The sequence below is a fragment of the Thunnus maccoyii genome, chromosome 19 (assembly GCF_910596095.1).
Source record: "Thunnus maccoyii chromosome 19, fThuMac1.1, whole genome shotgun sequence".
NCBI lineage: Eukaryota > Metazoa > Chordata > Actinopteri > Scombriformes > Scombridae > Thunnus > Thunnus maccoyii.
In genome coordinates, this window is record NC_056551.1 from 16,167,270 (window position 1) to 16,194,490 (window position 27,221).

Sequence of the window (27,221 nt, forward strand, 5' to 3'; positions counted from 1 at the left end):
CCTGATATCGGTATTGGCATCAGGCCCAAAATTCCAGTATCGGTCTGGCCCTAATTCTAACTGTTGTTTAAATTGTCGCTCTTTCTTTTCTTTTAAAGAGATGTGTTACACACTTTGTGTGAAAGGTGCTATATAAAGTGTACACTGATGTATAATATATGATGCAGTACAATTACTATTAATCTACCCAAAGTACCTAAAATTGGCTCCACATCAATAAACTATAACATTACAATGCTCTTGCAATGCTCATGTATTTGTTAGTGATAGAAACAAACAATATAATATACTATAATAATATAACACAGACTGCATAACAGCACTTTTACTTTTGATACTTTAAGTATATTTTGCTGATAATACTTGTGTACTTTTACTTAAGTAACATTTTAAACTCGGGACTTTTACTCGTAATTGAATATTTTTAGACTACAGTATTTCTACTTTTACGTAAGTAAAGGATCTGCGTATTTAGTCTACCACTGTTTACAGCACACACACACACTCAAAGAAGTGATATTGTCTGTCAAAAAGGTCTGACATGATCTGTTCATGCTATCTTATAACGGAAATGACTACTACTAAAAATAAAACATTTTTAATGCACTCTTCAAAATTAAATGTATGACCATGCAAACACAAAAATGTCAAATAGATTTGAATGATAATAGAATGATAATGTTTCTAATATGTTTTTTCCACACAAAAAAGTCCATTAACCTCATTAAAATCCTTACAATGAAATCTCAACTTAATAATCACACTTTATACAAGTGGCCTTTATCTTTACACACTTTCATAGTGAAACCAAAAAGTGCACACAAACTGCCTCAATAACAACTGTGCAGTAAATCCAGGTTACACAGTTGGATGAGATATTAAAGGAAAAACCAACATAAAGTATCTTGGTAGGGTGTTGGAGCACCAAAAGACCCTGTAACAGCTTCAGTGCTCCTTCATATAAATCCTACAAATCTCTGAAACTCCACTGGAGGATCTGACGCCAACTTTCACAAGACAGACTGTTTGATGGTGGAGTCCTGCCAAACTGAATGTCTCGCTGCAGTCGTTAAGATGAAATTGATGACCGTAAGATTGAAGAGTGGAGTTGTACAGTATCCTTATAGGCTCGTGAAGCTACTTCTGTAGTTGTGAATTTTAAAGCTTACAGCCTACTGTCGGGCTTCTCTGCTGAACAACACCCTTAAGCTCCCCTAGCGACTTGTTAAAATTCCCTGAAGTCCTCACCCAACATGACTAGATGTGCAACCTGGAGGAACACAATGTAAAACATTTGTGAGAGCCAGCTGTCAATATGTGCGGCTGGCGGCTCATACTGACGCTCGTGTTTGCAGAGGAACAGCCGGCTGAGACAGGAAGAAGCCGTCAGATATGTGTCTACTGACGGTGATTGAGATGAGGAAGAGGATGAAGAATGTGTTCATGCTTTAACTCCAGCTGTGGATCTTATAGACCTGTGCGAGAAACGTATATACCCCTGTGCTTATGAAACAGTAAAATCTAAATAACGTGTACAAAAAGTAGATGTTTGTCAAGGCTACAAACATGTTTCACCTCCTGGAAAATCTACATTTTATAAAACGCTTTTTTTTTTTTTAAAAGCACTAAATTAATGATTATAGGTTTATGACCTGAAAGAGGTTCCTGCAAAATGCACATTTCAAACATGCATCATGATTGGTGAAAAAAAACCAAACACAGATATTTGCAAATCCAAACAGAGTTGTATTTTTGGACAGTGCTCTTGGCTGCAAACCAGAAAACAAACATATCCAGTACAAATGATCTGTTTACTGCCACAGACACACTTTCCATGACACCTAAACCAGCCTTGTTAGAACTGTACAACATCACAACTTGGGGAAAAAAGACATCTTTTCATATGCAGAAAATATGAAAAAATGTAATGGATGTTATACAAACGTCAGGCTATCCTCGGACACAGGAATACTACTCCGAACTGGACCGGAGTGTTGCTGCCTGAAAAATGTCCTGGTATAAAAATACTACAGATATTCTTCTGCGTTTTTTTACTTTCCACTTCGTGCTTTCAAGTTTTTCTTATTACGTGCCGATTTCCAATTGTTATTTCTGAATTTCTTCTGAAAACCACCGCCCTGGACCTGGAAGACATAAATATTGCAGCATTATTGTCTGCCAAGGAAAACTCATAATAACATTAGTAAAACAGACACATACACACACACACACAAAAATCTTATTTCAGACTTCTACGCACCTTTTTGCGTTTCTGTAGCACCTGCTTGTCCACCTCCATTTCCTCATCCTCATCCTCATCTGTTTGGAAGTCATCTTCTTCCTCATCCTCGCCATCCTCCATAACTTCTTCTTCTTGTTTTTTTAAAGTGAACATTGACGCTGTGGGAAAATATAACACAGTGTTACGACAAAGTAAAACTGCAACCTTATAAGTCTGTTTGACCAAATCTGAATCTGCATATCTGGACTCAGGTGCAGTGAGAACTAAAGCCTGTTGTTTTCCAGTTAAAATAAACACCAACTCAATTATATAGCTGAGTATGAACGTGCTAAACAGTAACTTCACACATAGAATGAAAACATGCAAACACTTGGAAGCCTCCATGACACATAACTACCATTCTACAGGTGGAAAAAGATACTGACAGGGGTAGAGGTCACTCATGCTGTCTTCTGAGTCACTGTGATCCTCGTCACTGGATGAGGGTTCCCACATGCTGTTTCCATGTTTTGGGGCCCTCCCCCGATTGAACTCCTCTCCGGTATCTTTGGGCCTTTTCTGTTTGAGTCTGGCTGGAACGAATTCAATCCCCTGCTGCACACACTCCTCATCTAGGGAAGGAATGAGACAGTCACATCAGTAATTAAGCAACGGTGTGACTCGTCCATGCTGAGAGCTGCAGGTCTGTTGGTAATCTCATCAACAACTCATAACTGCAGCGTATTACATAACAATGACGTTCTCATATTAGCCTTTTTTCAGTTCAGCTCTGATTTGAATGATGTTGATTCCAAACTTTAAAAGAAGTGACGTCTCAGGTTCAGTTTTGAATCTGTCAGTGCTATGCTAACACATAGCGTCATTAAGAATGACTTGAAAAGGGTAAGTAATACTATTAAGGCGTTTTGAAGGATCAAGGTACATAAGCAATACTGATAAGAACAGACGTCAAACACTACAGATAAAACCTGAAATGGATATTAAAGAGCATTTCTATGAAATCAAAAATGTATGGGAATATTGTGACTAAATAACCGTCTATAGCTGATATTGGCATGGAAGTTTAAATTGAACATGATGTTATTTTATGTATTTCTAAGTGACTGCGCTGCTTAAATTTGTGAACACGTCTCCGAAATGCGAGAAGAATGTCAGTCGGAGCAGATTTAGAATGGTTATGTTCAGCAGAGATGTAAAGATATGTGAAGTCAGTTATCTTTCATTTCCTTCCTGAGTTAGTAGCATCACAACTCAAGTCTATGTGAATTGGGTCTTGGATTGTGTAACATCTCCACTGTTCAAAAGGCATAGCATCTGTAACCCACAATGACATAACCAGGAAAATGTGTCATCCATGTAGATAAGTGATGCACTGACATTTAGTGAGGGCCTTCTTGAAGCGTTTCCCGTTGACATGTCTTAGGACATGGTGCGGCTGCCTGTTGAGGTGTCTGAGGGTCAGCTTACAGAAGAGCTGATTGCTGGAAAACAGACAATAAACATCAGAAAACTTATCACAAAATGTAGATCAGCTTGACAGATTCCTGAGGGACAAATTGTGGCGTTTCCTTGACAATAATTGTTGCAAGAAAAACAAGGTTCTGTTGCTTTCTCTTGCAAAATGACAAAACACTGACAGACAGCAGCATTTCTGGACAAAACAAAAGAGTTTCCTTACGGTTGTTTTGAGCTTGGCACAATATGTGGTTCATACTGGCTGTAGTTGAACTCTGCTGTAGCACTCAGTTTCTCATATTTCTTCCCTTGAGTGAACTTCTGCAGCTCCGTCAGGTTGCATGGAAACTCGTGGCCATTCAGGGTGCATTTGATCTGAAAACAACACATTAGGTGACGCATGTGGTACATTTAACCATGTTAACCATGCCGTTTAGCATGATGCGGCAATAAAACTGGTAATCATTTGCAGATTTTTCAGTCTTGGTCAACACATCTAGCCATCACAACACTTAGCAGTGCATGGCTCATGAGGTAAATTAGCAATACAGCTAGCATCACGACTGCACGAAAGTGAATTTCGTGCGATCTGAAGTAATTTGCTCGCTAACCTTTTTGCCATCTGTGAGCTGAAGAAAAGGATGATTTAAAAGAAAAGCTTTGAGGTCCGCAGGTAAATCTTCCATAGCTTAAAAACACGCCAAAACAGATATTTCAATGTGTTGATCAGGCCACCCCCCTTTCAGGAAATGTCTACACGTGGGTTGAGTGCACCGACTCTGTTGACTGATATCTTGGCGCCACCCACTGATTACAGTAAGGAAAGTCAGCTTAGACGAGAAGATAAAGCTTCTTATTCAAACACCATCATGGTATTTATCAAATACGACCCCTCTGATTAAATCAAATTGAGCAAATCGAGTAAAGGACGAGATTTTCAGTAACGCTGAACTGATGACGAAACGCGATAAACGTTATAAAACTGTATACAGTGAATCAGTTTAAGCTACTATGAGGTAGAGCTGTATTTTATCTGAAGCATTTCTGTCGACAAGCAGTTTAAGTGACTAATGGTCCAAAATTAAACGTTGAAGTCAGGTGTCAGCAGTGCGTCCAGTCAGCTGACTGATCACATGACTGACCAGTATCTGATCTGACAGCTCGGGATCAGAGAGCAGGGTAATAGAAGAGCGCCCACTTTGTCATTATTTTCAGAAACCATGTGTCTAGTCGCGAAGTAAGCCGCGGGGATATTCGGGAGGTTTTAAATGTAAAAACTGGACCTTGCTCGACTGCAGGCACTAGTTACCAACTTTAAACCAGTCTAACAGATTTTCTCTGGTGTAGTATTGACGATGGTATCACTTATTATTAGATTATTTGTAAAGAGTCGGCCATCTTCCTTGTGAATAAACAATCTTTGCTGAGAACGTTAAACCCCCACGGTAAACAAATATTTTACGTCCTCTAGTTAAACGTCAAGCTGGTAAATTAACCCTGTCTGATATTTCCTCCTGACTTTTTTTTGCCAAACCGGTGAAGAAGACATTTATCAGTACATCTGGGGACATTCTTGCTTAAGCCTAAATTGTTGCTCGTAGAGGCTTTTGCTAATGCTAGTTCGCTGGCTACCTAGCTAGCTAGCTAAACCGGTTAAAACTAGCTACGTGTTTTGGGCAATAAATTAACAGACGCAGGTATTTAAATAATGTCTGGACCAAATGGAGATCCCAACATCTCTATTGACGATGGTATCATCAACGACGAAGATGAGTTCGGCGAAGAAGGTAACGAGCAAGCGTGTTCATTCATAAATGTTAGCGTTAGTAGCGTAATGTTATTGACGTTAAAAGGGAATATCCACCAAATTATTGTGCCATTTCATTGATTAATATACAAAATTAGACACTTCTGCTCCGAAGCAGTTATTTAGAGCATTAAAGGATAGGTTCACAAGTCTGTCTTAAAACAACAGTCACGTGTCCATATGAACATTGAAAGAGGCTGTAACCATTCCTCCTGTTTTAAAAGATCCTCCTCAAATGTGCTTTCATTGTAAGTGATGGGTGCCAAAATCCACAGTGTGTCCACACAGTCATTTTGTGCAAAAATACATTCAAAAGTTTATCTGAAGCTTCAGGCTTCAGCTATCACTCATATCAAGTGGCTATCTGCCACATTTGCAGTCCTTTTAGCATCAAATTCCCTCTTTGTGTTTCCCTGTTGAGCTGTGGTGGAAGTATAGTAACAAAAAGAGGAAATGTGACACTTAAAAGACTGTAATGTTTAAAGATACCTACTTGATTTGGCTCATTTAGATGACTGAAGCTTCATATTAGCTTCAGATAAACCTTTAAATACTTGTGGATTTTTGCTCCTATCAATTACATTGTAAGTGCTTTTACGGGGATCTTCTAATGGTCAGTATGAACAGGAGGAATGATTATGGCGAGAAAAATCTATTTCAATGTTCATTTGGGCTCCTGACTATTGTTTTAAGACAGACTTGAATACTTGTGAACCCAGCCTTTAATGCTCTAAATAACTGCTTCAGTACACATAAATAAACAGCTTTTTACATTCTAAAATATATCTTTTACCGTTAAAACCTGGAGCTCCTTAATCTACAGGAAGCAGCTCTCTACCTTGCATAACAGAAAAATCTAATGTCTCTACCATGTATCCACAGAGTATGAATCCATCAACTCCATGTTAGATCAGATCAACTCCTATCTTGATGACCTGGAGGAGCGGAACGACGCACTAAACGGCAAACTGCACGAACTGATGGAGTCCAACCGACAAGCCCGGCTGGAGTTCAGGGCCCAGCTGCTCGGCTCTCCCAACCCGGAGGAGCCCCATCCTGCAGACACGGACTCCTCCTCACCCAGCACAGAAGATCTGGATGACGACACCGGGGGCTCGCAAATGAGTGACAAGAGCAGTTAGAGAAAGAGGATTGAGTTCAGCAAAATGCAGATAGAAATATTTCTGAGGGTTGACTCGAGTCCTAACCTCTGTCTGTTGGACTAGTGACCCTTGATCCGCATAGTCCCTTTCTGTGTGATTCTTATGTGAATTTGCACCCCCATCAGCAGACGTATGTACGACAACGATGTTTTTCATCTCCTCTGTCACTGAACTCAATCAAGTTTTTCTCCTTTTGTTGAACTGTGGTGTGCTGGTGTTTGGTTCCTGAGAAGATTGAAGTTCATTGACCTCACGCAGCTTATCAAAGACGTTGGACATCACAGTTACTTAGCACTTTGTTACCAACTTGCTTTGCAGTGTTGCTATGTAAAAGGCTGTATCTCCCTCTGCAGTTTCATTGAGGTCCATGTGGGACATAATTACAAATCCTAAAGCAAGGAACACACTAGTGGATTTATAAGAAGGTAATTAAAGAGACTCGGCATCAATTATATTAATTAAAGGAGGCAAGAGATTTGAATTTGTAACTCCACACGCAATAATGTGCTGATGTCTGTGGTGATCAGCACTGATGTATGTTATGCAGATCAGTACAAACTCTCCATGAGCTTGAGTTAGTCCTCATGGTCAAACATCAAAATAACATTATAGCATGTTTCTGGTTTTACCCAGAATCCATTTGATGTTGACATCAGCTTTGTAATAGCTGCATTCTCTGTAATTACTGTATGTATCCCAAGAAGTAAATATGCCACATTCCAGATGTGTACCACCGTATTATGTTTCATCTGCAGCATGATGAAGTGTGTGTTTATTTTCATCATCATGTTTAGGATAAGAACTGTCTGAAAAGTGTTTATGTAAAGTAAAAGGCAAAAAAAAGTCAACGCTTTGCAGCCACAAACATGGGAATTGTCAGACATTTTAATATAAATTAAAATGACCCCCAAACAGAAAACAAACATCCAAAAATACATTAAACTTCCAGCAGTTAGAAAACATCACTTGTTTTGATCTCAAATTGTCAGTAGCTGAATAAAAATACAATAAGAAACATTCAGCTTTGTTTGAAATTATCCTTTACATCTTTTTTTCCCCCTCTTCTGCTCCGTTCTGTATCAGAGCTAAAATGTACATCTTAGAATTTGATCCGTTCCTTCAGACAGAACAGATTAAGATATTAATCATGTGACGGTTGCCACAATGACTACAGGATTTGCTACATGTGTTGAACCAGTCTTTTATGGTTTTAAATATCCTTCTCTTTAACGGAGGATAAAATGTTTCCAGAACAGTACACTTGTCATGAAGAAGGAAGTAATACTTCCTTATTTACACCTTGTGGCGGCTGAAATGCTGGAACCAAAGTTATACATTATATACATATAATCTATAACTGGGATAGTCCACTGAACGTTACAGGTTGAACCTTAACAAGGATACTTTTCAACTTTAAATACCTGCAAGCATGTTAGGGTTTCTCCTCACACATAAAATTGAGACCAACTGTGGTTCCATCTATCCAGTGTATAGCAACCAAATATCTTAATGAGGGGGGGAAAAAAATCAATGCAATGGTAAATTGAAGGAAAATAAGCATCATCTGACAGTATTTTTGTGCTGTGAATGCTCAGAACGCTCAATTTAAGTCCATGGAAACATGAAAGCAACTATTTTTTTTCTAAATGTAGGCACACTTGACAAATGTCTATGGGAATGTGACTGATGTGGTAACATGAGCCATGTTACGCAAATTAATTCTCAATTTTGACATCCAGCGAGAAGGAAAATCAACTTTGTGCTTCAAGCAGCATATACCTGTCTTACATGACAAGCCTGTAAATGTCCAAAGAAGCTTCCAGACTTCAAGTCGCCGGGGAGTCGGGGACAGCTTGTAATTTAAATTCAGTGCCTGGTTGTTCGTAGAAACACTTCCCTTTTCTTGCACTTGGCATGTTGATGAAGCTGTCTGCTGCTCTCATTTACATTGAGAGAAACGCATTGAGAGAAAGAATACTGGAGTACTCTTTCCATATGACTGTGTGCAGATGTAAAAGGGTTTTTAGACATTTTGTCAAAAGATGTCCACTACTACATCCAGCTCTGACACCTTGTGTTGGGATTTTATATCTTTGATACACAAAAAAAAGTTTCCCGGTCACCGGCAGTAGGCCTGTAAGAATGTGTGCAGTACTGTTTAAAGAAGGCCACTGCTACTGACAACTTCCCCCCCCCCCCACACAACATCAGCTTGAAATGTATAGAAATTAAAAAAAAAAAAAAAAAGGATGAAAAAATGCCCTGAACAATCTCTTCTTCATCAACAAAGCTATGATCGGATTCAAGATTTTGCACGATTCAACACTCAAGCCAAAGTACCATCTTGCTTGTGTTAACACTTTTTTAAAAACAGAAGTTGTCGCCTGTTTGAACACTTAATTTGGTTACATTCTACATTTCAACTCGCTAAAAGCGTGTGCTACGTGGTTAGCATTATGGAAAATGTCTCCACTTTACTATCAGTACAGTCTTCTACACTTGAAGGTTATATTATGTTAACAATCATTCATCTAGCTAGGCTAGAGAATTTGCAAAAAAAAAAACCCCAACAACTGACAATCAGCCCTCATCTAACTCCTGATCCTTGAGGACAGCAGGGTGGGAAATTAACTTTTTGATGAGCCAGTTGAGCAATTACACTGATTGTAATAGTAGGTAAAAAAAAAAAAAAAAGCATTTTAATTTGTGACCTAAAAAAGCACATTTCATTTTTCTTTCCAGTGTTTAGAAAATTAATGTCATACTACACCTTTAAAATATTGTATATATCAAATTTGTGTGCAGCTTCTATGATTTTAAATCTGTGTGTTCATGTAAAAGCTTTTCTATTAGGTAACCAATTTAAAGAGCATCTCTTCATCTAAAAAAGAAAATTAGTTTCAATTAATGCAACATAAAAGGATTTTTTTTCCACCAATTTATGAACACTGAAAGGAACAGGCAGGCTAAAGAACATGATTTTCAAACTGGGAGCCAAAATTAAAAGGCTTACCAGCCACTGAAGATTTTAACTTGTATTTTATGTCCCGTCATGTTGGGTCTTTATTCCCACCCTGGGAGAGCAGTTGTTCCACCGTATTTCATCATCAGCAGTCTTACTATTTGTGGGTGTGTGTTTAATTCAAACTTTCCAACATGGCTGTTCACTTCTTGGTCCATGAAGCACCTCTTTATATACTGACACATCATGTCCTTAGGTTGGGATTGTACCAGGTTTCCTTTCTTTCCACATCTTATCTCTGACTCAACGTCTGTTTGCGGCCCTCCCTGACCTGCGCTTGGCTGTGGTTTTTGTCTTCCCTGTGCCGTTGTTTTTCCGTGCAGCAGGAGCTTCCTTCTCCTCCTTCTCCTCCTCCTCCTCTTCATTAGCAGCTGCTGCTGCTGCTGCTGCTGCTGCTGCTGTTGCCTCCGAGTCTGGCTCCTTTGTGCTGCCAGCAGCCAGCTCACCTGGACTCTCCTGGACTACAGAGGCTTGGGATGTGGGCTCTTCCTCCTCATTTTGGAGGCTTAGTTCTTGGTCTGTGCTGCCACTGCTGGTCGCTGAGGTGGTGATTAAGTCCTGTGAGGTCGGGTCGGGTTCGGCTTGGTTCTCCTGTTGCTGGTTTTCTGCCTGCATGCTCAGTCGGGTGAGTGTAATGCTAGGCTGCATGGAGTTTAGGTCCGTCACTAAACCTGTGTCATGGGAGAGGGAATTTTCATCCAAACAGTCTGTGGTGGTTTCTGGTGCTGACCTGAGGCTGTCCTCAGCTAAGAGAGATTCTCTGGAAGCTTCACCCTTTTGACTGAGCAATGCTCTATGCCTCTGAGAAAAGAAAGCACAAAAACACCACAATAGGGATATGGAAGATTCCTCAAGGATAACATGCAGATTAATGCAAACCATCCCTTTAAGAGCAACCAACAAAACAAAAAAACATCCCTCTCTGAAATGCTGAATGCAAATGGTAACAAGTATTAGTTAACTTTAAGTAGAATTCTTTAAATAAAATACAGCAACAATAATTTAATTTGGGCCACAGATAATCAGTCATTAAAAACCAACCTTGAGGTTCTCAAAGTGCTTCAGGGATTTGCAGTGGGTGTGCAGGGCAGAGGATTCAAAGTGGTAGAATTTGTTGCAGAGTCTGCAGATAAAACCTGCTACTGGAACAAAGAAACTGGACCCTGTGGTAAAAGAAATCAAAGACTAAACGTCACTCGTTATTATTAATATTATACAATAATAATAAATGTCATCAGTAAACCTGAACTACAAGGAAAAGCAGGAGAACGCCATCACTCACCGTAGACTGTGTCAGAGTCGTACTCCTCATCACTGGCCAAGTCCTTTAGGGTCACTTCTTTAGGGGAGGTCCAGCCATCCTGTACCAGGTCACCACAAACACAGTCAACAATTATATTATGATAAATGCAACTAAGAGGTGTTAAAAGTGTTATTTCAGAGATTACACTGTATCTCAAAGTGATGTACTGATTGAACTGTGAAGTTTACTGGCTACAATAATCAATCGCCGATATATGAAAAGCACCTGTTGGTCAGTGGAGTCTTGGTCCCCTTCACTCCTCTGCCTATCCTCTCCCTCTTCCACCTCGCTGCCCTCCTCCTCTTCCAGTGAAAAGCCGTCTGTGTCCATGGTGGTCAGCTTGGCCAAGGCCTCAGAGCCCTCCTTTTCCTGAAGCTAGGAAACAATAACATAAGTACAGAGTGAGTGAGTGAGTTGAGTATTTCAATTCATCACCACCTATGGAAAATCAGAAGTACAGATACCTTCTCCATTTTCTGTCGGTGCTCCTGGGACTGCAAATGCTCGACAAAAATCTGGGAGGTCCTGAAGTGTTTCTTGCAGACTGTGCAGGAGGAGATGGCTGTTCGACTGGCGAGCTGGGGAGAGACGAAGGGACACCAGATCATTACTAATAACAGCATATAACAAAACTGAGGGCACCCCTGCCCATAATCACTAAAATTTTAATTTTTAATTAAAAATCCTGTCCATTTAATACAATTTTATTTGTTTTTAGACAAAACGCATGACAAATTAAGTCAATTTATTTGAAAAACTGAACGTTTGACTAATTAAACTATTATGAAAGGTCCATATTTAAGAACAAACTGCAACAAAAGTCAGCACACCCTTCATTAGTGAGACTCTGTTTTTTTTTTTTTTTTTAATATTTTTTATACCCAAATCTGTGGATAAATGTTCTGACATTCTTCACAGATGATTGTTTTCAGTTGCTCTTTGCTGGAGGGATTTTGTTGCTCTAACTTACTCTTTAAAGGACCAGTGTATAGGATTTAGCAGCATCTAGCGGTGAGGTTGCAGATTGCAACCAACTGAATACCCCTCTCATTCTAAGGTAACAAAAACATGATTCTTATTTTCAGGTGATTACACATTACTTAAAACATGCTTATGAATATTATATTCCAGATGTCACTAAATTCTACACACTGCACCTTTAAAATACTCTGAAGGTGTTCTATTGGATTCAAGTAAGGGGACATATTCGGTCAGGTCATAGTTTCAATTTTTTCTTCTTTAAAATCTCTTGTGTGATCTTTGCAGTGTGTTTGGATCATTGTCATTGTGGAAAATTCCCCTCCTGCAATCCGTCTTGAGTGGGAGTCATCCTTCCCTCAGGTATTTGGGTATACAAACTTTCATAGTGCCATCTGTAAATGTCATCTCTCCTACACATTTTGCACTCATGCAACCTCATATGAGTACATTCCCACCTCCACCTCCATCACAGTCAGCACTATGCTGTCACTGTGGTAGTCTAGGCCAGGTCTACGCCAAACATGTTGGACCCCATCTGATTTAAAAAAATTATTTATTTTGCTTTCTTCTATTCAAAGAATGTGCTGCCAATATTCATTAGGGTTCTTATCATGTTCTTTGGCAAAGTTTAATCTTGCATTTTCTTGCCATTTTGTGTGCAAAGGTTTTCTTCTTGGACGTCGTCCATAGAGACTGACTTCATGCAATGTCGTCAGCACAGTCTGAGCAGTCACTGTTGGTCAAAGGCACTTGCCCGTCTGTTTTTCAATGCAAGGTTGCGTAAATAGTGAATTGTGCGTGCTGTCGTTTTTCAAGGACGGTAACTGTTGTTGGTAATATGGGTCCTCCTGTACCTCCTAACCACTGCTGCAACTGTGTTTTGGCTTTTGTTCAGTAGACCACCAATGATCTTGTACCCTCTACCATCTTTAAGAAGTCTCTCAGTCTGATTTCTTACTCGTTCATGCCGTTCCTTACCATGTGGAGCAATGTTGCGTTAGACACAACCCAGTACAAAACTGAGAAAGTTGTGGTGTTCACAGGTTCTTTATAACCTTGTTCAGGCAATTACTCTTAACTGGAAGTCACAGATATACTCTGAGGCCTGTATTTTCAATATAGTCTATCTAACCTGTTTGTTTTTAATTATAAATGAGATCAAATACCCTACACTTAACCCTAAAAATACTACCATTTTTGTAAGATGATACATTTTGAATCTTTTAACATTTTGGTGATATTGCACAGAGGTGTACTCAGTTTTGTTATATACTGTCCTCTCATTTTAAGCAATCAGATAAGCTGTTTTCACATTTTTTAAAGATATTGAACTCAGGAGCTGATTACTTTGTGCTCCTTGGTGCGACGGTGGTCCATGATGCTACTGGTGAAGTGGGTGTGACATGTGGCGCACCAACGCTGCAAATCTGCTTTTTTCTCCCTGCAGAGAACACAGACAAACATTACTCAAGACTCATAAACATCCTTTTTTTTACCCCTTTTTTTAAAAAGCTTCTCCTATGTTAAACTCAAAATGACTCACCTCAAAAAATTTGTTTTTGGTTAAAATAAAAAAGATAATTATCACAATTTAAACTGAAACTGCTGCTTTAGAGAAATAAGAATACAAAACACAAGCCAAATGCATATTTGTGCATTTAAATACGGACCCATCTTTGCTCGCTCCCTGTAGAGTCTCCTGTACTCGTGGCAGCAGCGTAACCAGGCAGGCGTTGCTCATGTGCTGAATCTCCATCATCCTCTGCTGGTGGGAAACGCTGTTCATGTGACTCCTGAAGTTCTACAAAAAACACAAGATTAGAGAACATTAAAGACAGAAGATGAATTTACTGTGACTTTTCGTCATGTGTGTTTGTTTACATTCAACCTACTTGCTGGTTGTGGCAGGTGATGCTGCAGAGGTAGCAGTAGAACTTGTTGGCGCCCTCCGCCTCGCCCTCCGCCTCAGCCTCCTCTTCTTCTTCCTGGTGATCTGGTGAAGCTAAAGGAGCATCTTTGCCCTGTGGCATCTCCTCCGGGGGTAAGGTAACCTGGTGGCTGTCTTCACTCAGCCTGCCAGATAGTGACGGGGCAGACGAAAAGCTGTGCACCTACGGAGAGGTGTCGCAAACCAGATCTAAACCCAGTTTTGTGTATATTGACAGATAGATGGCAGACATACAGACTGCACTTCCCAAACTATATGGAGACAAAATAAAAAGGCTCCCCTCACCTCAGCAGCAGTGCTCTCCTCCAGCAACTCAACAGCATCCGATCCCGCCGTGGAGCCTCCTTCCTCCAGAATCATGCAGTCTAGGAAAAAGTCAGAGAAACATACAATACATGTCCATCTCGACTGGAAACACCTGCTCTCCAAACTGATGATATATAGATGAGGTGTATTTTACCATCAGGGTGGCTGTCGTCCGTGTTGCTGTTACACTCTGGAGAGAGAACGCCCTCGTCTGTGTCTGCAATAGTGATTGCCTCAACCACACACTGTTCTTTAGGCTCCTCTGACCTGAGCGGGATATAATGAGATTCAAAGGTTATTAAAGTAATTCCGTGACTTTAAAATAACTAAGCCATAACACTTTTATTATCTGTTCTCTTATATGTAAAAATAAACAATGTTTTCCCTACTCCTCCGTCCTCTGCTTCTTCACTGCAGGTTCTTCAAGTTGCTCTTCAGAGGGCTGCGTGGCTCCATCCACTCCTCCTGCAGCACCATCTGTGGGTTACATCCAAACACATACAAACCTTTATAATAGACAATGCAAAACCAAAGTCATGAACAATGTATTCTTCTGTACTTTTGACATGGACACCAACTGAACGTCACATATGCCATTAAACTCACACTATATCCCTTCAAGCTTAAACAATTAAGATATTTCAGTGCTGGGCTAGATTGCAGCTCTACCTGTTTCAATCTTATCACCAGTCTCACTGGAACTGCTAGCTGCTGGTTGGTCATCGCTGCTCCCTACTGCCATCTGCTTGCTGTCCCTCTTCCTGTCTGGCTGGCGAGACGCAGCGTCCTGTGTGCAAAGATAACATGATTATAGACAGACTTGTCACGTCAAACACAGTGGCAAGCCCTGATAATCTTTGAGCGGGCTGCATTTCAAATTACCTACAAACACATCAGCAAGAACATTTACACTGCTTCTGACTATCACCAAACTGTGATCCTTTAACCGGAGATTAGCATGACAGCTTGACTGAACACCTACACAGTCATTATATTGTAATCAGTATAATGGTGCTGTTGTAATTACTGTGGTAGAGGTGGAAGAAGAGGAGGAGGAGGAGGAAGAGGCTGTGGTGGTGGTGGCGTTGTTGTTGTTGTAGTAGCGAGCATGTGGGTGGAAAGGTCGAGCAGATGGGAAACCCATGATGGGGGACTTGAGGGCTATGCCCATGGGAACCGGCCCGAGCAGAGACGACCTGGCTCCAGCTGTGAAGAACTGACGGAACTGCTGTCCACCCATCGCGAAGCCCCGCATGTTACCTGGATGACAGGAACACATGGGTAAGGAGAGACATATCAGGTGTAACAGATTGCTGTCTGTTTATGCCCCTTTCTAGATGCTGCTGTCTTTTACACTATAATCCCAACTGTACCCTGCATCTGCTGCATCAGTAAGGCCCCCTGCAGCATGGGATTGGGGGCGATGATGGTAGTCTGGGTCGCCTGGCACAGGTTGACCATCCTGGGAGGAGGGGCTGTCTGGGGAGGCACAGGAATCGCTCTGGGCAACAAATAAAGACGAGAAAAATACAGATGCAGCATTATTTCAAATTACCTCACTGAAATCTGTAGCTAAAGACATGCAGATTTATTCCTGTAAAACACAGTAACATAGTCCCACTGCTAACCTTTAATACAGGCAATACTGGGAGGAAAACAAAAAGACACTTGACATCTATCAATTTGATTGTTTCACATTTAGGATAATTATTTTAAATATAGGATTTTTTTTTTCAAACTTGTGTTCTGATCAAGTCAACTCTGTAGAGTGACAGCAGCACTATTGACTCATCTTTATCAGAAATCAGCTCCCATATCAGCTTTGGCCCAGATTCCATTTTAAATTGTTATTTTTTTTATAGCTTCTTAATCACAAAGCAGTACTCACAACAACTTCCCAGAGCAATTATTTAAAAACAGCCAGTCATATAATCTCACATGTATTATCTGATACAAATAGAAATCAAATCCATAAGAACAGTAGAATAATGTCTTTATATAGGGTTAAGGTAAATACAAAAAACCATGGACCAAACATTAGCATAGAATAAAGATAATATAAGATAATACAGAAAACAGATAAGAGGGTGTTAGTGGGATAAAGCTGAACTGGCTGCTGCTTCTACTCATCCTCAGAATAAACAATAAACCTGCATCCTTGAGGATGACAGATGGACTAACAAAAGCTGACAGGTAACATGACGCAAACCGACAGCACAGGCCAGAGTGCTTTATATCATAAGATCAGGGTTTGATTAGGTTTTATTACACGGCTTTGTTGAATACTCGATTCTGATTGGGTCACATTGGGGTCCTGCATCACCCTGTCGGGGTTCATTTCACAATAATGACCAGCTTGCTGTATATTATCTCTCACATAGTTGCCAAACAGATGTGATGTGATCATATGTTTTGGTGTGGTGCCACCAATCTTGCAACAGTGTTTTTATAATTGCAAATTTATCAGCATTACCTTTGAGCAGGCCCGATAACAGAGCATGGAAATAGTCTGACTTTTAATAAGCACATAACACTGTTTGACAAATGAAACTATTTGAACCAGGAAGTAAAAATGTCAATGTCAAAAATGTCATTTGTACCAGTGGTGCTAGACTTGGAAAGATAATGGCCAAAATTATTACTGCAGGTTTTGGCTCCCATGTTTACTTCAGGGATAAAATTAGTATTTCAAGGTTTTTAATTGTCATTTTGACACATGTACATGTAAGGGAACAAAATTAAGATTGCTCAGGTCCCAGTGCAATAAGATATAAAAAACAACACATGTTAAAATTGCACAAGTGCAGAATAAATACTATCAAATACCAGGTAATAATAACGAATACTATAAAAAATTTTAAAAAGTACTAAAGCATAAAAGTCATAGCAAAATCACAGAGATTGGGCTAGATGAGCCTTCACCAAGAGACTCACACATAGCTAAGTTGTGCAAATATTCAATTTAAATTAAAGAACTACATCTAAATATGTGTATCTATCTCCAGATCGTTCAATCTGCCACTGTCAGCAGCCACATATCTGACCTCGAGGGCCCTCGCATAATCCCCGGCCTCGAGTAATAGGGCTTACCGCGGTGTCTGGTGGTGGTGATGGGCGACATGATGCCCCGGAGGAGGCTGCGGCGGTGGCGGAGGAGGAGGCTGCTGCTGGAAAAGTTGCTGTAGCTGCCGCAGGTGCTGGTGAAACTGTTGCTGCTGTTGCTGCTGCTGCTGCTGATGGATGTGCGGATTGAACATTACGGGCTTTAATTTCCTCCGTGTGTTGACAGACCGGCAGCTGTGAGGTACCCGTGTTTTAGATGGAAATATAAAGATCCCTGAATCGGAGGAAGAAGGAAAAAGCTGATGTGATTATGTTCCCTGCTGCTAGAACAACTCAGCAACAGTGCGACACCTCCTGAGACAACAGGTCGCTCTCATATTTCGCGATGACAACTAGCTAATGTTAGCAAGTAAGCTAACAACATTTCATCCTTTGGCTTGCTAAGTTTGTTTTACTCTCTTTGCTCAGTTAGCCAACTTTACGAAGAGGACAGTGTGTTAACCGCTTGTTTTTGTTGTTCCGGAACAAACACCAAGTAGCAATCTTGAGCCAATAAATGAACTAGCTACACCTGTCATGAAATAAACAAAGCTACATTAGCCACCAAGTTAGCTTAGCATAGCATTCAAGCAGCTGCGCCTGCTCAGGTACTTTATATGTTTTATCTCAGGCTTCCTGCAGTTGTTGCGACTTACTTCACAAAGAGGAAAACGGCGGTGAAGACTGATTATCCAGCTACAATCATAGCACGGGGTTAAAGAGTTGCTCTCAGTCCGTAGCAACATGCAGACAGACAGAAACCCAAACCAGCTCCTCAGTGTGGTGAAAGCTCTGGATCCTGTCTCCCTCCAGCGGCCGTCTGAGAACATGTCTGGTGTCGGAAGGATGAGCCTGAAGTTTATGTAGTATTTCTAAATTTAATATTAAAACTAACATTGCTTCATTTTCTAACTGAATAGCATTTACCTTGTTGGCATGATGACAACAAGTTAAATGCTATTTAACGTTTTTTCCCTTGTTAATATTAAACAGTTAAAAGTAGAATACCATTGTAACACTAACAACTCAAACTGAAATACAATTATACTGAAATAAGCACTTTACAACAATACCACTGCACTTTGTAGGAATTATATAATTATATTATTAACCTTATTACTATAAGTCATAAGAGCAGAAGAAGTAAAAACATAGTCAACACTATTATACTACTTACTGTATTTCATATATTATATACAGTATATACTATTGAAAATAATGCAACACAGTTACAATAACTACACTACAATAATAATTTATAATTATTTATAAATTATGTATAAAAGATGTACACACACATCTATTACTATATAAAAACCATAATAATAATTATAATCAGTTATAAATAATTTATGTGTCTGTGTATATACCATATATAGTAATGATATACATATATACCATATCCTTTGATATATTTTTTTTATGTACATTGTGTTTATTTTTCATACTAACAGTATGTACCTAAATGTGGCCGTTTAAAAAAAAATATTATTATATCATCAGTAGGACACTTGATTCATTATGTATGTTTATGTATACAATAGCTTTTTAAATGATTTTGCATTTTTCCTATTTTATTAATTTCACACTACACTCTTGCTGTAACATGTAAAAGGTAATTTTAATTTTATTTATCATTTATTTATTTAGCTTTCCAACTTAACATTAGCTTTTTCAAGCACTTGTCCATCAGAAAAGTGATCCGAGGAGCCACATTTATGTTCCACATCCATCATATCCTTAAGAGCCACTGAATTAAGACACAGTTTCAAAGTACAGCTGAGGCTGACAGGAATTTGGTCATTTATTTTAAAGCTAATCTGCCATGAACAAAAAGGTTTGGTCAAACGTATGTGAATCTGCATGAAAAGTCAAAATCCTCAGAATTCATCCTCTGGTGAACACAAATAAAATATGATGGCAATGTATCTAGTAGTTGTCACACACTTCACTCAGGGCCACACTGCTAATGTGGAAATATATAATATATACAAAAAACTAACACACAAAGTTATAGAGTGCCCCCTGTCCCTGTCCAAGGTGCCAAGAGATTCAGCACCATGGACAGATCTGTACAACACACAAAACTGTATGTGAAGGCAACAACACTCAAAACTGGAGATATGAATCCCACATTTCCATTCTACATCTTTCTAAATGCATTCAAACAACGATTAAACTCAAGTGCCTCAGAAAAATCTGAATTTCCTGTTCTCAGCACATTTTGAGACAGCATATGGAAAGTGGAGCAGTGTCACCACCAGCGGTGAGTGATGGGAACTGCAGGGAGCTTTCCTGAGGAAATACAAGAGATCATCCTCATCCTCCCCCTGCGGTGCTCGGTGCTGGAGAGAGTCCTTTAGCTGAGGTGATCTGACACACCAGGGAGGCGCAGTCAATGAGGGAGCAAACCGAAAAGTGAACCGGTGTGTGCGCAGACCAAAACGCCCTCTGAACGCGAGGGTGGCGAGGAGGGACAGAAGAGGACAAGAAGAAATAAATCCCTCGCTGCCCTGACAAGGAAAGACACCCCGTCGATTGCACCGCAAAGATGGGGAACCGGGGAATGGAGGATTTGATTCCTCTGGTGAACCGCATGCAGGATGCCTTCTCCGCCATCGGTCAAAACGCGAACCTGGACCTGCCGCAGATCGCCGTGGTCGGCGGCCAGAGTGCGGGGAAGAGCTCGGTGCTGGAGAATTTCGTCGGGAAGTAAGTAGCTTTTCCAGGCTGCGGTGCGCGTCGGTGCGCCCCCGGTGCATCACGCAAAACGGCCGCAGTATAGCTTTCATTTACACATCCCAGTCCCCCATCCCCCTTCTCAGGCAGGTTTAAATCACACACACACACACACACAGGCTGCACTTAGATTTTATGAGTGCTTTTCAACATAAATCTCACCAGCTTCATTTGTTTTACATCCCGTCTCCCATGAACACACTGAGGCAAGGAGATTATTTTGTAGGCCTACATAAATCCCTAGTGAAGTTCATCTGTTAACTGCTGCATGATGCATTCAGGAACCTGTTAAATAGTAGTTTGTAAAGGCTATAAACCAGGATAAGTGTCTTAAACTTCATCATTTTGTGTGTGAAAGTGACACTAAATTGTCCATGTTCATAATAATACATCCTTGGATATCTATCAAAGAGGCAGGAGCAGTTTGGATGCTGACTTCCTGTACAGCAGATACAGTTACAGGGAGATGTATTGTTTCTGTGGCAGAGCTACCATTTTGTTGTCTACAGGCTATTTAATCCTGACCAGGCAAGGGAGAGAAGTAATGCTAGATGTGTGTGTGTGAGTGGAGAGGCTTCAAAACGAGGCAAACGTGCTCAGTTTTCTCTCTGTCAGTGATGATGATGATTCAAAACAAAGCGAGGGGAACAAATCTGATCTGCTATGCTGCAGTATGACCTTGCAGGGAGAGAAAGAGAGAGAGAGTCCACCTGAGCTTTGAGCCCTTCCAGCTCAGCTCATCCATCTGTCTGCCTGTGCTTATGCTGTAAGTGAAGCTTACTGCATTCAGGCAACAGCATGAGTGTCACTATCTAACTATCTGTCTGTCAACTCTGCTTTGCTTTTATTTCATAAATGATCACAAGGTCTGGACTTTTTTTCTTTTTTTTTTTAATGGTGGTTTTGTAGACTTTCACATCCGTTTTGTGCACCAACTGTGTGATTCAGCAGTATTTCCTGCTTAAGCAAGGTCAGAGTGTGTGCATACTGTGGCTCCCAGCCAGCTCCCCCAACCACCACCAACACCACTGAACAAGACCTGGGTACGTCAGCATCAAAATGCAATTAATCCCAGCGGAAAGACAGGGATGCATCTGTGCCGCAACTTATTTGAGATAACAGTCTTTTAAATTGATTCGTCCTTTTCTGGCAGATCTAATTAGCTGTGAACACATCTGGCGTCATTATCTGTTTCGCCCTACACCTCTGATGTCTTTACTTACATTTGTTTGTTCACCACATGGCAACAGTGCTAATCCCCATCTTAACAGGTAGTAGGTGAGACACGCCTACTGTTTACATGTCAGGGTAATCTACACATGCTGCTTGTGGAAGGAAAATCTGTTTTGTTTATAGTGGTTGAGGTTGATTTAACTTAATGAGCACCTTGATAATCTCCAGTGTAAGAACACTGACACCAAAACCAAAAAAAGGAAACTAAAAGTAAGTATTTTAACCATTAGTAGCCATTGTATGGTACTTAATCTTATACTTATCCCTCTAGTAGAGAAATCAACATATATCTCTCTTTTTGGTGGGCTGTGTTTTTAATACCACAGTTCTAAAACCACAAGAGTTTCCTTTGAGTAATTACTACTATTAAAACAATCTCTTTACGCTCATCAGGAGGAGCACATTTTGCTGTGCTCACTCAGCTGTAGTCATGGAAACAGCTTGTGCCTAATTACGCCGCCTTTCCGGAGGGACCGGGGATTTTTAGACGGTCATGACACGACGTAGACGAGGAAAACTGAAACATTATCGGAAGGCAAATGTTATATTACAATGAAACCTGCTTTTAAGCGTAAAGCAGATTCACACAGAGATTGTGTGTGTTAACGTTTGCACTAGACCAGCTGCAGTGACGTCACTCAGGTCCTCCTATACTCCTCTAGTCTTATGTCACCCTCCCAGTGGCAGAGTGCGTTTGCATTATCGGACTAAACCGATACACAGAAGTACAATACGCTGTGTGTTTACATGTGACAACACTTCTTTTCTCTGTCTCTCTCCTCCCTTATCACTGTCTCTTATTCAGACATTCACACAGATGCCTCTCAGAAAGTCATTTAATGTGAGGTTTCTGTCATTAAGCTGCTTGCTTTTTCATCCTTTTTACGTTTAATAGAAACCAACAGCGTCACGGTTGATTTTGGCAGTGATGTAAGACTGTTTATTTTGCTCATACAGCTCTGGTCCTGGCTTTGTTCTACGTCTATCTGTTCTTGCAGCTTACAGTTAACACAGACAATCAATACTAAAGTATAGGAGACTTATAAATATGCATAATGGCAGAGATACACTTGCATCAGATAATTGTCAGACCACTTTTTCTAATCGAATTTTTAATATTTCTACATGAGGTGATATGGAATCTGGCCAAAATAATTTGTTACTCCTGGTACTGAACCATGACACCTTTCCTCTCAGGTGAATTACATTTTGATTGTGATGCTGCCGCAGGCCTGGCAGGTGTGACATAGGGACAAGGACAGCCTCAGTGGTAGCCAATCTGTTAAAATATTCTGTGCTAATGAGGACACGATAATCAAATTTGTATGTTCACCTTCATCCTTTTTTTGATCCTGTTCTCTCAGTGTCTCTGTCTTGCAGAGAGCTGCTGTTTACTTTCAGTCTGTCACCGTTCAGTTTGTTGCGTATCACCTCAGTTCAACCCGCCCCTCCCAGCCTTTTCTATCTCAGTACAATTCAAAGGTGCTTTATTGCCATAAAATATTAAAGTGCTCAACTACAAAGCAAAGGCAACAAGTTGAAACTAAAAATACAGAGGTCCACCAAATGTACCAAAGATACATAACCCTGTATGTCATCTAGTGCTGCCACTAATGATTATTTTCAGTATGTATTAATCTAACAATAAGTTTCTCTATTAATCAATTAGTTGTTTGATCTATATCAGAAAATGGTGCAAAACGTTGATCATCAAAGATATTCAGTTCACCGTCATAGAAGACTAAAGAAACCAGAAATATTCACATTTAAGAAGCTAGAATCTGAGAATTTTTGTACTATTTTCTTAAAGAATATCTAATTTTCTGTTGATAAACTCATCGATTAATTGTTGCAGCTCTAATTTCATCAAAAAATACCTTTAGCAAACAATTTATCTTAAAGTCACTGTTTTCATTTGTGCATTAGACAATGATACAAACAAAAAGAGGAAAGCAACAAATCCTCACAGTGCAGAAGCTGAAGTCAGTGACTCTTTCTTGATAATTCACTTAAAGTAACAATTAATCAATTATCAAAATTGTTTCGGATTATTTTTTTGTTGATTGACTGATCATTTAATCAACTAATTGTTTCAGTACTTTATAAGTTATGCCTGTACACACATGTCAAGTGCAACTGTTAGCTCTGTATCCTCTGCTGGTGTCCCATCGGCCTGCCTGTGATTAAACACATTTCACAAATCTGAATTTTAACACAACCCTGCTTTCCCATCTGCGTCTCTCACCGTGTCTCTATTTTCACCTCCCATGAGTTCAATTAGCGCACACAAAGCAGGGAGCTTGACTGGTCTCCAGTGCACAACACAGACAGTGCCAGCTGGGCGAAACCTTTCACTGCACAGGAGTTCAGGTGGAAGTTGGGATGTTTGTTCATGTGGCACATTTGACTAAATTTAACATTATTACATGCATAGTGTGACATTTTATCTGAAAAGGGGGCGAAAAAGTTGATCAACAGTCACAGTGAAAAGGAAAAAAATGCTTCAAATTAAAAGTTGTACAACAAAATGAATAAATTGTTTAAAAAGTCAAAGACCCATATTATATATTTATAAACTGGCCAGAGGCGTAAGTAAGAATTGTTGACATATTGGTACTGAAATTATAACATTTTTTGATTTGAATGAGTAGATACCAGAAACAAAATCATTAACTAGTCAGGTGTAAACTCACTTATGAATCTGTGTAAAAGGTTGTCAGAGAAAGTGACACCACACATAGACGGGAGTTTCAGAAAAGCTAGAATTCATTGGTTAAATGTATCATGCAACATATTCATAATTTAATGTTATACATACAACAATATACAGTCAGTATTTATTATGTCTTCAAAAGCATTGAGTACATTATGAGCTCAGCTGCATGTTTGTTGTCCAGAAACTAGTTTCAGCACCATGGACAGCACCTCAACTGCTTCACCTAAAACACAACAAATACTAAATGTACCATAGATCAGTGGTTCCTGACCTTTTTGGCTTGTGGCCCTATAAAATAAAGCAAATTCTACCTGGGGCCCCTTGTCACATGTTCCATTGTCTACCAGTTAAATGAAAGAGGACTTTTTTTTGTTTTATTTTTTTTAATTTTTTTAATTTATTTATTTAAGTTTTAGAGGCATTCAGAGATAAAATACACTAATTCATAATAGATGAGGCAAAAATGAGAGGAAAGCTTGTTTATTTCTGTTCTCCTATCCTGTCCAATCACTTCACCACTGCTTAGATTAATCCCTCTCGTGGGGGTCTCGACCCTCAGGTTGAGAACCACTGCCATGATTATCATTTGCTCATTTGTTTTTCATGCACAATATTCACATCATCATGTGAAGATTTAAGGGTAAAACCAATAGCAGAATCGGACTTTAGGAGTTTATTAAATGTATTGCAGCTTTTTGTTGCTTCACCTCTCAGTTGAGGTTTGACTTGATGATGTTTTGGCACAAAGTAATTTATGTTTTTATTGTTGGCTGTAGTCCAAGTTCTTTACAAAGGGCCCTAGAAGGAGCACATTATAAGAATTATTGAGAAGGATGTAGGTTTACTTTAACAACTGATAGTAGCAAAAGGAGACTTTTTTTTTCTTTTTAAAAAAGGTCACATACTATTTAAAGTGTTCCTGGGATGTCCTCAAACCCACGAGGACGATACAGCACTGAAGGACTTTGTTATCAGTGAATGCTGCTGGCACCAGCACAACACAGGAACATAACATTACAGCACAGACATTTTCTCTCCCTCCTTCCAGCATGTTTCCAACCCCCACACAGAGATCAAGTTTATGATATATAGCTGGTTTCATGGATTACATAACACAGTGAAGGCCGGAAGTGTTCTGATGAGTAGTAGCAGCTTCACTCATGTGAATGACAAGGACAATATAGTGCTCCATTAAAGCTTTTATTCTTTTTAAATAAAATCAAGAAGAACAAGAAGAGAAAGGAAAGTCCTTTAATGATTTATACAGGACAAGGAAGTGTGTGAGATGCTGTGATGAATTAAACCACCCACCATACAAATTAAATATTGAAATAAACACTTTATGGAATATACTGTAGTTTCCAGGTTACAATATAATGTAGTTTTCATTCAGTCAAATGTGGCTTCAGTGGTGGCCTCATACTTGTGTGTATCACTTTTTTTTGTGCCATGTCTTGTGATAATTCTTTAAGTGTTCAGCTAATGGACATTTTTGTTGAAGTCCTTCGATCTGGATCAGCGTAATTAAATTTCTGAGGGATTTTTTGAAGGCAATTGGTGAAATTGATCTGATCTTTAAGAGTCCCATCATTTCCTAATAATTTCCTAGAAAAGAACTGATGTGTACCTGTTAATTCAAAGGAAGATGGTAGTGATAATCGGGAAGAAAGGAGTTGGTGCATGTCTGAGTAGTAGAGTGGCTGCATATGAAAAGGTCTCATTTTCCTTGTTGGGTAGCTTATACAAGCACCATATGAAATGGGAAACTTTTCTGAACTATGTTAATGGATCTTAAAGATATATTCATAGCTCAGCCTCCTTCGACATACAGCTTATATTATTTATAAAGCCTTAATTTCATGTCACACAGCCTTGTGCTCTTTTGTTTTGGTTTCCTGTTTTATTTATGTAGATATTTTTATTTCTTTTTTGTTTTCTTTTTCTGTTTTTTGTATTGTAGCATCATTGCAGTGTGTGTGATTGTCTCAGTGCAATGCTGTGATGCTTGTAAACTGTCTTTTAAAAAAAAACCAAAACATATATTTGAATGTCAGATCAAATTTAAATCGCAAGAAAATATTCATATGTAGGGAAAATGGAGTGTTAATTGCTAACATAACCAAGTGAGATTATGTCAGTGGTCAGCAGCTCAGCTGAACATGCAAGATGCTAAATTGGTCTACAGAAAAGCATACAATTAAACAAAAATGGAGAACAACGTTTGCAATAATAAATTAATATTTATCTTGGTTTAAATTAATCTGTCAGTTATTCTAGTTATCCATATTTAGTAATATTTTATTTCTTTTAAGAGAATTCGTCTTTAAATCAGCAACTGCTTTAACACAACACAAATATATAACTACTATAAAACACTTATTTCCTAAAAACTCAAAGAAATGAGTCTGACTTTCTAAAGTGCCTCAGAACATTGTCTCTTTTTTTAGTATGTATATATAGATATATATATCTATATATATCTATATATATATATATAGATATATATTCATAGTTCTTTCCAGGAAACTTGCAGGAAAGTTAGGAAATCAGTTAGAAATCAGTTTTATACGGTGATGTAAGCTATAAAAAAACAGTAGAAAGTGTGAACGCAGCAGAAATGAGAGACAGAGGAGGAGAGGAGACCATTTGTTCTGATACTGCTACAGAGGATTACCACTAATCTCTGTTTGGGCCGCAGCTTGCCTACAATACATTCTCCCATTGGCTCTGGTCTAATCTGGATGTCCACTATCCAGCAACCTGCCTTTTCATTGGGTCCATGTACCAGTGTAGCTGACAGCAATTTGTGTGTGTGTGTGTGCGCGTGTGTGTGCACTTTTCATCATCAAAAAGCAGACTCATCCTTCTAAGACCTAAACGCTGCTGGGAAGGAAAATTGCCTGGCGGTGCTGGTTCACTACTGTCAGGGATGTTATTGCTGCACGCATTAAAGCAGGATTAGATGAGGCTCAGTGTCTGACTGTGTCTGGGAGTCGGAAGTGATGTAACGCACATAAAGAGACCAACAGAGTAGCTTGTTGAATTTGGGTTATTAGAATTATTACAATATGTTATTGAAAGCATTTATAACATTTATAAACATCAACACAATCTGATTTTACATTTCTATGTAAAACATACCATTGACAGAAGAGTTGCCATGCCCTCTTTTCTTTTAAAGCAAAAATACACATAACCACAAAG

At 39.4% G+C, this 27,221-nt stretch overlaps 4 protein-coding genes across 5 annotated transcripts in view; 2 read left to right on the forward strand and 2 right to left on the reverse strand.

The window, feature by feature from the left end:
- Nucleotides 1–1,725: 1,725 nt before the first annotated feature.
- On the reverse strand, nt 1,726–4,730 carry surf2 (surfeit 2). The gene is made up of 6 exons (XM_042395019.1): nt 4,309–4,730; nt 3,921–4,072; nt 3,620–3,723; nt 2,668–2,853; nt 2,261–2,400; nt 1,726–2,144 (listed from the first exon to the last, which is right to left on the reverse strand). The coding sequence occupies exons 1-6, from the start codon at nt 4,381–4,383 to the stop codon at nt 2,052–2,054; spliced, it is 750 nt and encodes a 249-aa protein (XP_042250953.1). The 5' UTR covers nt 4,384–4,730; the 3' UTR covers nt 1,726–2,051.
- A 175-nt stretch (nt 4,731–4,905) lies between these two features.
- bbln (bublin coiled coil protein) lies at nt 4,906–7,389 on the forward strand. Its single transcript, XM_042395020.1, has 2 exons — nt 4,906–5,484; nt 6,387–7,389. Exons 1-2 carry the CDS (start codon nt 5,406–5,408, stop codon nt 6,644–6,646), a joined length of 339 nt encoding a protein of 112 aa, XP_042250954.1. The 5' UTR covers nt 4,906–5,405; the 3' UTR covers nt 6,647–7,389.
- Nucleotides 7,390–7,537: 148 nt separating this feature from the next.
- Nucleotides 7,538–18,240, reverse strand: ciz1a (cdkn1a interacting zinc finger protein 1a). Its single transcript, XM_042395018.1, has 16 exons — nt 17,986–18,240; nt 17,318–17,564; nt 15,601–15,728; nt 15,255–15,487; nt 14,897–15,014; nt 14,617–14,704; nt 14,382–14,494; nt 14,207–14,286; nt 13,866–14,084; nt 13,644–13,774; nt 13,321–13,414; nt 11,457–11,570; nt 11,218–11,367; nt 10,972–11,050; nt 10,731–10,852; nt 7,538–10,490 (listed from the first exon to the last, which is right to left on the reverse strand). The coding sequence occupies exons 2-16, from the start codon at nt 17,482–17,484 to the stop codon at nt 9,933–9,935; spliced, it is 2,394 nt and encodes a 797-aa protein (XP_042250952.1). The 5' UTR covers nt 17,485–17,564; nt 17,986–18,240; the 3' UTR covers nt 7,538–9,932.
- Nucleotides 18,241–18,994: 754 nt separating this feature from the next.
- dnm1a (dynamin 1a) overlaps nt 18,995–27,221 on the forward strand; it is a 58,318-nt gene continuing 50,091 nt past the window's right edge. For both annotated transcript variants that reach the window (XM_042395966.1, XM_042395965.1), the window contains exon 1: nt 18,995–20,041. In XM_042395966.1, the coding sequence (XP_042251900.1) occupies nt 19,881–20,041 (161 nt within the window). In that variant the 5' untranslated portion in view covers nt 18,995–19,880. The remainder of the gene's footprint in view (nt 20,042–27,221) is intronic.